Here is a 12,650-nt window from a genome sequence, read left to right as displayed (position 1 = left end):
ATTATACTGTGTGTTGGGCTGCATTATACTCTGAGGGGTCTACTTATTGCTCTGGGGGGCTGCATTATACTGTGTGTGAAGGGGGCTGCACTATACTGTGTGTTTGGGGGACTGAATTATACTGTGTGGGGGTGGGGGCTGCATTATACTGTGTGAAGTTGGGCTGCATTAAACTCTGAGGTGGCTGCATTTTATTTTGAGGGGGCTGCATTATACTCTCAGGGGGCTACATTATACTCTGAAGGGGCTGCATTATACTCTATGAGGGTACTTAATTACACTTTATGAGGGGGACTGCAAGATAAATTTCACCCGTACAATGTATTGGACGTGGTGAATCCTCACAGTGCAATGAACAAATGCGGATTCACCTGTGTTCAATAGCCGACAGCGCTTTGGATGCAGCGGACATGTGCTGCGTCCAAAGCACTGCTAATTATAGATCGTGGGCACATACCATAAAGAGGCCAGGAAACAAGCGTTGAATAACTTCAATATTGTCGATTACGCTCGTTTAGTGTCCTGAACTTAGTACTTGTAAATACAACAGAAATGATTCTGTGTGATGGTGCAATATGTGAGCATTTGGGGCCCCACTTTGTCTAAAACCGGACCTGAGAGGGAGATAATCACTTAACGTGATCTAGACTCTATGCTTCTCTTAATACATCCCAGAACTGTGTTTGCCTTTTTTGCTGCTGCATCACACTGTTCACTCATGTGCAGTCTGTGATCTGTGATTAGTATACCCAAGTCTTTTTCACATGTGCTGTTGCTTAGTTCTATTTCTCCCATTCAGTAGATGTAATTTTCATTTCCTTGCCCATATGTGTAATCTTGCATTTCTCCCTGTTAAATACCATTCTATTAATATAACACCTTGTCTTATTTCCAGAGAAACACAGTATATACACTCATGCATAAGACACACTGGACATAGAATACAATATATTTGCTTCTATTTGCACAAAATCACTAAGAATAATTATATATAAAATATTAAACAATTAGCACATTATTATAGAATTATGACATTTACAAGAGAGGCTGAATATAATGCATCAGAAGTGTATACATTTTATTTTACATCCATTGTTTAAGAAGATCCTGTTACATAATATTACTGCATGGCAGATGACAAGTCAAGCTTAAACAGATTCTTTAATTCCCTGTTGCGTTTTGCATCCTTTTTAAAGGAGGAGGAATGTAACCAAATATTGCCATTCTAAGTAGAACTCTTGAAGCACTAATGCTGTACACTGCATGGGGCTTTCACATTGCAATTCACTCTGGATGACCTAAATCTTATGGTTTCCGCAGCCCTCCCTTCTCCACTTCGTGACTCATTCCTTACTGTGTTACTGCATGAAAGGAAAACTGATAAAGATAACAAAGAATGATTTGATAGAGATAAACACAGTGAGAAATTTCTTTAGTGGATTATTTTGTGATGTTGACATGAAGATGACATTAAGGAATGCACATCTGACCATAGAAAAGTAAAATTCAGCACATCCAACACTGGCAAATAGACCATAAAGATCTACTAATAGGGTTATATGGTATTTGCAGTTTACCCTTGGTAATTATATATGTATAGATCTGAGAAATGCATGTACAGAATTCCCTGGAGGGCACAGTCAGACGGCAGTATAAATCAGACGGCAGTATAAATCGGACGGAGAACGGCCCGCAATGCTTGGACTGGCTCTCCTGACCCAAGCCTGACAGCTGCATTGAAATATATGAAACCGTCACGTTCGGGTAGGGAAAGCCGCCGGCCAATCCGTGCATTGCGGTCTGATCTCGGTCCGATTTATATTTAATATCTACTTATTATTGTCAGGACTGCTAAATTAACAGATAATAAATAAGGGAAATTAGTAGTTTTTTCCAGTTGTTGCATTTGGTATAAATGGGGAAGCGCTACAATACCAGTCAAAGACACTAGATAGAAGTCATGCCATGTGTGAAAGAAAGCAGCCAAGTTTTTTTCCTAATCACAGGTAGATTTCTGTGTATATAATTTAATCTATTGAGTTAACATTACAATTTGCCTGGGTTTTTTCATTTCTCCATCAGTCAGAGAGGTAAATGGGTGGTACAGCACAACTTGCCACGACTGCCCATTAGAAGCAATTGAGTGGAGCTGACAAATGCTGCTGACAGACTGACAGTGGTGGGCACATCTGGGCAGCAGATTTTACACTCACCCAGCCATAAGTGGCAATAGCTGCTTTCATCTTCTCCATGTCTGATAAGGAGGGCGAGCTCTTACCAGACATCATCAGGTTGTCTTTAGCCGGGATTGCAGTTCTCTCAACTAGTGCTGTGCTGCTATAGCTGAGCTTTGTTGTGCACATGTCCACAATCGTTTTTTTGTTTTTACCATGTTCACCCAATGCTAAACCTGACCTGCCATTATGATTCTCCAGGTCATTACGAGTTCGTAGATATGAAACAATGCGTCATTTTCCGAGACTCGTAGCCATCTCCATTTTTCGTGATCTGGGGCTGGGTGAAAACTTATTTTTTACGTGATGAGCTGATGGTTTTATTGTTACCATTTTGGTTTGGATGCAATGTTTTGATTTCCTGTTATTGCATTTTAATGCAATGTTGTAACTACCAAAAAAAATGTAATTCTAGCGTTTTGATTTTTTTTTTCGCTACGACGCTTACTGATCAGATTAATTATTTTTATACATTTATAGATTGGGCGATTCTGAATGTGGCAATACCAAATATGTGTATTTTTTTTTTTTTTTTTTTTTAATTATTTTATTTTGAATGGGGTGTGATTTAAATTTAATTTTTTATTATTTAAACACTTTTTTTTCTATTTAAAACTTGCTTCAATAGTCTCCATGGGAGACTAGAAGCTGCGATCATCCGATTGCTTATGCTACACAGAGCAGGGCTGAAGCTCATGTTAAATGCTGTTGTATTGACAGCGGCATTTAACAGGTTAACAGCTACGGGTGGATCGCGATTCCTCCGGCGGCTGTTAGGGGCACATGTCAGCTGTTGAAATTTTATGTTGTGCAGGAAAAGATGTGGACTCAGCGCCAGAGCCCACATCAAAGGGGGAGACCAGACGCGCTGTTCATGTCGTGAAGGGGTTAATAACTGCTGATGTATAAAAATGAATGCCATACTGATGACAATACGGATTAAAAATCATCCATTTTTTAATGAAAATCTGACAATATTTTAATACTATCATGTGAACTTGTGGGAATGTCTGGTTAAAGTACTGAACAACAAATTATAGTTTAGGACAGTGTGTGTTAATTCCTGACCCCTTGCATTAGAGGGGGACCAGCCATTGCTAGTCCCACTCTCCTTCCCATGGAATGATAAAAACTCAAACAAGGGAGTATGGAAAATGGCCCAAAAGTCATGTAAAGGATAAGGAAGGGAAGCAAACACTAATGCAGGGACATGTTGAGTCTATGATATGGCTGCCAAATTCTTCCTTGCACACTCCTACTACATTATGTAATAATATAAATATGCCTAAAAATAGTTAAAGGGTTGGTTTTAATTACAAAACGTGTAGCAAATCACAGCTTATTAAAATTTTCAGCTATTAATGCTTTTCTTTACAGCTCGCCATCTTGGAGACCAATCACCGCTACTAGACAGCAGACCATGTGCAGCGCTTACAAGCTTCTATTTCTATTTTGCAACTGGAACTGGACTGGATCTCTGTTTGGCCCTTGTATCTCCTAATCCTAAAAAGTTTCCGCGAAGTGCTTGCAAGCTAGACAGCAGTGATGGTCGGTCTCCTAGGAAACGAGATGCAAACAAAAGTGTTAAATCCTCAAGAACAGCTGCAGTTTTGAATAAGCAGTTAATTGTAAAAGTGCTTGTTTCTACAGGCACCATGCGACAATATTCATCTGTGTAGTTGGGAATAAATTCAGTTAGCATCCTTATATCACTAATATGTTTTCACAGACAATCCTATTCTTTCTGTCCACTACAATCTATCTGCAAACTTCGGCTTGGTTGTGATCTTTACATCATGACATCTGCTGTTTTTCTCTTGCTTTGTAATAATCACAAAGTCAAACATTCTCAGCTCTCACAATATCAGCATGTTCTCCAGCTGCTTTAAATGAACGAGTATATGGTTGACACTGTGGGCTATTATCTGTTATATTCTAAAAACACAATAAAATAGAATGTGTCTAACAACTATATATATATAAAACCCATGGTGGGAGATATGTAGTGAGGTGACACACTGACTTTTGGCATGCAAGGGTTTTGACTTCTATTTACAGTTATGGCAGTACAACCCAATGCAATGGTGTCATAATGTCTGCATGTTATCATGACCGTTCTTCCTTGCTTGATGCCTAGTGTGTGAAGTTAATGTTAGCTTTGCTGAGTGGGAAGTCACCCAAGGATAAGTGGTCACAATTACCTTTCTTCTAGATGATAGTTGGAGGGCAGCTGCCAGTAGTGTTAAAGCAACCCTCCACCCTAACACTGAAAAGTGACAATGCATTTGTCATGTGTGGTCATCATAATTGGTACCCTCCCTTTGGCTCCAGATTACTCTGCTGAGGCCAGTGTATCAGTTGTCCTGCATCCAAGATGGCCAACCCAGTGACAAAAGGTGCTAGGCTACGTCTAAAGTATGCTTTAGCTGCAGAGTAAAGGCAGGAGAGATGTGATTTAAACTTACCACTGCCGGTCTCTGCAATGGCGGCAATGTGAAGCAATCGAAGCAGACCAGGTAGTGTGACTATACATCAAATGTGCAAGGTTGGTGGTCTTCTCAAGGCCACGTTTACACATTCAGTATTTGGTCAGTATTTTAACTCAGTATTTGTAAGCTAAAGCCAGAAGTGGGAGAAAAATGCAGAAGTGGTGATGTGCTTCTATTCTACTTTTCCTCTGATTGTTCCACTCCTGGTTTTGGATTACAAATACTGAGGTAAAATGCTAACCAAATACTAAACGTGTTAACATGGCCTTAGCCTTATATTCAGCCTCCAGAACTATTAATATTTACCACTTTTCTTATGTTTTGTTCAGGTATCTCCATGCCAGTGCCTGTGTTCGGCCTCCAGGACGACAGCAAAGTATTCAACCAAGAAAACTGTTCTTTATCCGATGATCTCTTCATCATTGTTGGTTCCTTTGTGGCTTTTTTCATTCCTCTAATCATAATGGTGGTCACATACTTTTTAACTATAAAATCACTCCAGAAAGAAGCTGACCTGTGTTTCAATAACCTGGGGGCAAAGAGCAAGCTTGCGTTGTTCAGTTTCCTCCCGCAAACATCTCTTTCATCTGAGAAACTATTTCAGCGTTCTTTGCCAAAAGAATTTGCTCCGTATGGAAGAAAAACTATGCAGTCCATCAGCAATGAGCAAAAAGCCTCCAAGGTCCTGGGGATTGTGTTTTTCCTCTTTGTGATTATGTGGTGTCCATTTTTCATCACTAATGTTATGGCTGTGTTCTGCAAGGACTTATGCAACGAGCATGTTATTGGAGAATTGTTGAAAGTATTTGTTTGGATTGGTTACCTATCATCAGCAGTAAATCCACTGGTTTATACACTTTTCAATAAAACCTACCGTTCTGCATTCTCGCGCTATATTCAGTGCCGGTACAGGGAGGAAAAGAAGCCTTTACAATTAATTTTAGTGAACACCATCCCAGCACTGGCATACAACTCAAGCCAACTGCAGCTAGCACAAATGAAGAACCTGAAGAAGGAAACCAAAACCAAAACAAATGACTATTCTTTGGTGACTATAGGATTGCCCGTGTTAGATAAATCGTCTGTTAATGAAAATGATAGCTGTCTGTGAATGTTATAAGGTCATGTTATAAGAGTCAACGTGTTGTATAACTGACTGACGGAGATAAAAGAGTAAACTATGGAAATCAAAGACCGCCTTCAAGATTTTATGATGGAAACCAAGGTGGGATATTCTATCCGGACACTATAGACGTATCCGATATACAAATATTTATTTTTCATTGTTAGGAAAGGAAAAAAGAGGGTATAAAGTAACACGATTTTACATGACGAATGCCTCATCCATCTTACTGTACCTCAGATTACTCCATATATCTGTGATTGAACTCTTAGTAATCCATGTTCTAGTATGGGGCAGCCTTCAATTAAGAGGATTTCAAGAGATACCATGAAAAACTTCAGACATACTTGAAGAGTTTTTTCATTTCTACCAACATTCACAGTATGAAACTACATAATATCATTATACATTCTTTTTCTTAGTTTTATTGTACCTATTTTGAGTTATTACTTGGCTTTTATACATCATATTTTTCCGCACTGAAACACCTCCTGGTTGACCGTGGAGAGTAGTTCAAGTTCCACTCCAGTAACAGATGACTGCTAGGCTATGTTCACACACTGTGATTTTGCTGCGTTCTTTTTTTTATTTGCTGCATGTTTTTATGCAAATTTTAAGCTGTGTTCTACAGTGCCAGCTATTTGATTTCAGAAATCACATGCACACGCATAGTTTTTTCTCCTGACTGATTTTGAAAACTGCTGTGTTTTTGCAACAGCAGCATGTCACTTCTTTCAGAGTTTTTTTCAACGTTTTCCACCCATAGAAAGTAATAGGTAAGTGCAAACATGCAGCATAAACACCGTATAAAACGCAGGGTATCAGGTTTTGCTGCATTTTAGGTGCAAGAACCTTAAAAGTTGCATCATGATTTTTTTTTGGGGGGGGACTAAACCTTATTAGCCTACACAAAAGACAACAAAATATGAAGCAAAAAAGCAGTAAAACCTGCTTTTGTAAGCACCTTCTTCACTGCCAACAGAGCAGGCTTTGTCTGCGGAAAAACGCCGCAAAAACGCATCGTGCGAACATAGCCTAATGGATACCCTGATAAGTGATTCTGCACCCAGCAACCGCAAGTGCACCACAAAGGCTAAAGAAGGCAAACAGTGCAAAAAAAATAGCTTCAAATTCCATGCAATTAGGTAAGAAAAATATATGTCCCCAAAAGTTGGACAATCCTTTTAAAGACAGTATCTTAAAATGCGGCCAGAGCGGGGATAAACTTATCACACATGAGGACGTGTGACGTAAAAAATCCAGCAAACATGATGAAATTTACATATGGCTCACTGGGGACTCTCATAACCCAGTGGTCCATATGTAAATTTCAGCATGTTTGCTGGATTTTTTACATCATACGTTGTATTATTTATCTATATATACACACACCTTCTCATTTAAAGATTTCTCTGTATTTTCATGACTATGAAAATTGTACATTCACACTGAAGGCATCAAAACTATAAATTAACACATGTGGAATTATATACTTAACAAAAAAAGTGTGAAACAACTGAAATTATGTCTTATATTCTAGGTTCTTCAAAGTAGCCACCTTTTGCTTTGATGACTGCTTTGCACACTCTTGGCATTCTCTTGATGAGCTTCAAGAGGTGGTCACCGGGAATGGTTTCCCAACAATCTTGAAGGAGTTCCCAGAGATGCTTAGCACTTGTTGGCCCTTTTGCCTTCACTCTGCGGTCCAGCTCACCCAAAACCATCTCGATTGGGTTCAGGTCTGGTGACTGTGGAGGCCAGGTCATCTGGCGTAGCACCCAATCACTCTCCTTCTTGGTCAAATAGCCCTTACACAGCCTGGAGGTGTGTTTGGGGTCATTGTCCTGTTGGAAAATAAATGATGGTCCAACTAATCGCAAACCGGATGGAATAGCATGCCGCTGCAAGATGCTGTGGTAGCCATGTTGTCTTCAATTTTGAATAAATCCCCAACAGTGTCACCAGCAAAGCACCCCCACACCATCACACCTCCTCCTCCATGCTTCACGGTGGGAACCTGGCATGTAGAGTCCATCCGTTCACCTTTTCTGCATCGCACAAAGACATGGTGGTTGGAACCAAAGATCTCAAATTTGGACTCATCAGACCAAAGCACAGATTTCCACTGGTCTAATGTCCATTCCTTGTGTTCTTTAGCCCAAACAAGTCTCTTCTGCTTGTTGCCTGTCCTTAGCAGTGGTTTCCTAGGAGCTATTTTACCATGAAGGCCTGCTGCGCAAAGTCTCCTCTTAACAGTTGTTGTAGAGATGTGTCTGCTGCTAGAACTCTGTGTGGTATTGAACTGGTGTCTAATCTGCTGCTGTTAATCTGCGATTTCTGAGGCTGGTGACTCGAATAAACTTATTCTCAGAAGCAGAGGTGACTCTTGGTCTTCCTTTCCTGGGGCGGTACACGTGAGCCAGTTTCTTTGTAGCGCTTGATGGTTTCTGCCACTGCACTTGGGGACACTTTTCAAAGTTTTTGCAATTTTTCAGACAGACTGACCTTCATTTCTAAAAGTAATGATGGCCACTCGTTTTTCTTTACTCAGCTGCTTTTTTCTTGCCATAATACAAATTCTAAGTCTATTCAATAGGACTATCAGCTGTGTATCCACCAGACTCCTGCTCAACACAACTGATGGTCCCAACTCCGTTGATAAGGCAAGAAATCCCACTTATTAAACCTGACAGGGCACAACTGTGAAGTGAAAACCATTTCCGGTGACTACCTCTTGAAGCTCATCAAGAGAATGCCAAGAGTGTGCAAAGCAGTCATCAAAGCAAAAGGTGGCTACTTTGAAGAACCTAGAATATAAGACATAATTTCAGTTGTTAAGTATATAATTCCACATGTGTTAATTCATAGTTTTGATGAATGAACAATTTTCATAGTCATGAAAATACAGAAAAATCTTTAAATGAGGTGTGTCCAAACTTGGTCTGTGCTGTGTGTGTGTATATATATATATATATATATATATATATATATATATATAAATACTGTATAATATATGAGGTCCATATGCCTCTATGAAATTCATGAGACGACCTTACTCTCGCTTTCTAATTTTTTTTATTAAAGGGCTGTTCCACCACTTTTATATCCCAAGGACAGGTCATCAAAATCTGATTGATGAGAGCCCAACACCCGGGACCTCTACCGACCAGCAGTTCTTAGTGTTGGTGAAGCCAAACAACACTAAATTTTTACTGTCTGGCGGCCGCTGCCGGGTACTGCATATCCGCTGCTATCCATTTGAATAAGGGCGGATTTAAAGTACGTGGCAGTGGCGACTACAATAAAATCAGTTTTGATACAAAAATAAACATCTCATTCACAACCCCTTTTAACAGGAAATATCTAACTAGCTAATTATCCTTTGATCTCCCACAATTTGCTGCGTTCTGTTAGTAGGTACGGTTTTTATGTAAATGTAGATGTGAATGGAGAGAATATATATCGTAACTCAAAATTTGTGTGAGATAAAGAAAAGTATAGTTACTGAAGAACATATGTAGATTTTAAATTGAATGTTATAAATTATACATATTTGCATCACAAACATCTAAAAGTATAATCCGATCAAAACCTAAAAAAATGAAGTAAAGACTATTCCTCCTTTCCCGCATTACCACGTGAACATTGTTTTACAGGGTCACCTCAGGCCACACATCCAATAAGCACCAGCAATCATCACTAGTCACCAGTAATGTTTTCCCTAGCTAAATGGGTTTCCAAGATTAAAAGGATTCTCCACTTCAGACAATCTCTACTTGCCAGAATGTTCCCTTGACAATAACTTGATCACCCAGTTTCCCCATGCTATAGGGAAATCCGGCAGTAACTGTCCACATTCTCTGCAGCACCTCCACAGGAGAAATTAAGAATTACACATGATCAATTCAAATGAATGAGCTGTCTGCAGAACTCAGGACAGAACAGGACCTCCAGAGAAAACAGTTATATTTGTAACTGTGCTCTTCTCTGGCCCAGAGCTGAGGAACCCTTGGGTTCTTTAACAGTTACAATTGTAATGGTAAACCAGAAGTGAATCCAACCCCTCAGTCATGTCACTCATAAAACCCACCATGGCTTTTCAGTTAGGCCTCATTCACATGTGCTATCCGAGAGGTAAACAGAAAATTGCGGACACATGTCCGATTTTGATCCAAGGGTCTGATCAAAATTGGTAATTCAAGTCAATGGGTCCATGAAAAAATCAGACTGGATTGTGGTCCGATTTTTAAAGACTATCAGAATGCAGAAGGTGGAGAAATTATGTTTTGGACAACACTCAAACCACTCTCTGAAGAAAGTCTGATGAAGCTCTAATAAGAGCCTGAGCAGAATAATCAGTCAGTTTTTCTCATACATAGAAAAATGGGACATGTGAATGAGGCCTAAGGCCATGTTCACAAGTTCAGTATTTAGTTAGCATCTCACATCATTATCTGTAAACGAAAACCAGGAGTGGGTGAAAAATGCCAAAGAGGTGACGTGTTTCTATTGGACTTTTCCTTTGTACTGATTGTTCCTCTCCTGATTTTGGCTTACAAATACTGATGTAAAATACTGACCAAATATTGAATGTGTGAATGTGGCCTAAGACTGGGATTGCTTTTTGTTTCTCAGGAGATTGTCGGAGAGTATGAAATTCACTTCTGAAGCTGTGATCAGCACTTCAGCAGGCCATTTAATTGATGCAATTATTTCCGCCAATTTATCTTGAAGGCTGAGATCTTCAAAGGTTTTAGTTATTGAAGTAATATTAGTGTATTTCTTAAAGTGGTTAGTTTATTTATAGTCACAGCTCCCTTTGAAGACAACTTTACAGTTTATATGGATAGAAACAGTTTATTGCTTTATAGGTCCTATACTGATTCTTTGGCTGGAGTCACACGAGCGTATAACATGGCCAAGTGCTATGCGAAAAAATATTGCATAGCAGTCGGACCAGTGTTACACTATGGGGCAGCGCAGATCTGAGATTATTTTCTCATGCCGATTCAGCATGAAAGAACAATAGCAGCATGCTGCGAATGGCAGTGAGAATTGGATCGCAATGGAGAAGATGGAGAAATTACTTTCTCCGCCTCCTCCACACCTGTGTTGCAATTATCACATGCGAGAGTTTGAGCCCAATGTCATCAGATGCTATAAGTTAGTGTGTCCCTGGTCTTAAGCACAGCTTGTATTAAAGCACAGAGCAGCATTCACAATTATGCTGGCTGCTATAAACAGACACATTTCTTACATCTTAGCTGATCTGAGTGTAGATAACAGAATTCAGATCACCAAGGCAAACTCTGATCAGACCCTGATCAGAGGGGTCGGCTTTATACCAGCAGAATTGTGAGTATACATGCAGACTGTGGGACCAATGCAAAGTGTGAAACACAATGACTCCGATTCATCATTTGCATTTTTTAATCCACTTTTTTCTCTTGTGCTATTTGTTGCCAGTTTTTCGACACACTCCTCGAAATAGCTTCATTAATTTTGCACAAAATCAAACACGATCTTTTTTTTATCTTTGACCCGTTCTGCAACTTTGTAGAGCAAAAAAGTAACACATTTTCTCCAAAAACTGACTGGCATAAAATCACTGCAGGGGGGGGATTAAAGCACAAATTTTGCAACAAAAAATTGCATTTGCTGTATCGGTCTAAAACATCTGTAAAATCAACACTGACATAAAATCTGAAAACTATCTAAACAACAAAAATGACTTAAAAAAGGTACAAATTGATTGAGGAATCTATTGCAAATCTAGAAGTTACTAATTGAGAGGTTTTCATACCAAAAAACTGTCGAACATGCAGTGATGAATCAGGCCCAATATATTTGTAAAGTCCACTTTACCAGTGGGTTTATTAGATCAAGGAAGCCTGATTTCACATAACTACAAGCTGATGTTTGTACTTATTTTTGCTCTGCAGGGTTTTCAGCGCTTTTAGGGTATGTGCACACATTGCGGAATCTGCTGCGGATTTTTCCCCAGCGGATTTGGAAAATCCGCAGTGCAAAACCACTGCGGTTTTCACTGTGGATTTCATCGCGGTTTCTTCTGCGGATTCCTCTGCGGGTTTTCAACTGCACTTTCCTATTGGTGCATGTTGAAAACCGCTGCGAAATCCGCAGAAAGAATTGACATGCTGCGGAAAATAATCCGCTGCGTTTCCGCGCGGATTTTTCCGCAGCATGTGCACAGCGGGTTTTTTTCCCCATAGGTTTACATGGTACTGTAAACTTTGGGAAAACTGCTGCCATGGCCTTACTATTAATACTCTTATACCTAAGTGACCCGTGTTCCTTTCTGAAATACAGATTGGAATAATGTTCAAGATTACATAGTTAAATTAAATTAACCTAATATAATAAAAGTTCAGAAACTAATTACAGAAGAAACCATAAACCCGCATAACTATTTACCTGGCTTGATCGTACCGCCTGGATGTACCAATTCTAGAAATGGGGTTCTAGAGAAAGTTATTGACATGGATGATTTGGGGGGGATAGATACCACCTCAATTTTTGCAGTCTTGTTACTATGGTATTTATATTGTAACAAATATTTATATGGATTTCTGAATACATTTTTGCTACATCTCTTGACCGTGCTTTGGAAATGCCACATGAAGATGTCACTGGATTGTGGATTGTTTTTTGTATATTTTAACTTAAGCTAATAATCATAAAAATGTTAAATAAATTGAATGTACCCGTGGCATCTGTACCCATTATCTGCATATTTTACAGTGTTTTCCATGTGCTATTTAATATATTAATGTTTTTAATTCA

General features: G+C 39.3%; 1 protein-coding gene across 1 annotated transcript in view; it reads left to right on the top strand.

Moving 5' to 3' along the window:
* HTR2A (5-hydroxytryptamine receptor 2A) overlaps window positions 1-7,122 on the top strand; it is a 144,325-nt gene extending 137,203 nt beyond the window's left edge. The window contains exon 4 of the mRNA XM_077297391.1: window positions 5,053-7,122. Coding sequence (XP_077153506.1) covers window positions 5,053-5,834 — 782 coding nt within the window. The 3' untranslated portion in view covers window positions 5,835-7,122. The remainder of the gene's footprint in view (window positions 1-5,052) is intronic.
* The last annotated feature ends 5,528 nt before the right edge of the window (window positions 7,123-12,650 follow it).

The sequence above is a fragment of the Ranitomeya variabilis genome, chromosome 3, assembly GCF_051348905.1.
Source record: "Ranitomeya variabilis isolate aRanVar5 chromosome 3, aRanVar5.hap1, whole genome shotgun sequence".
NCBI classification, from domain to species: domain Eukaryota; kingdom Metazoa; phylum Chordata; class Amphibia; order Anura; family Dendrobatidae; genus Ranitomeya; species Ranitomeya variabilis.
This window is presented reverse-complemented; position numbering and strand designations above follow the sequence as displayed.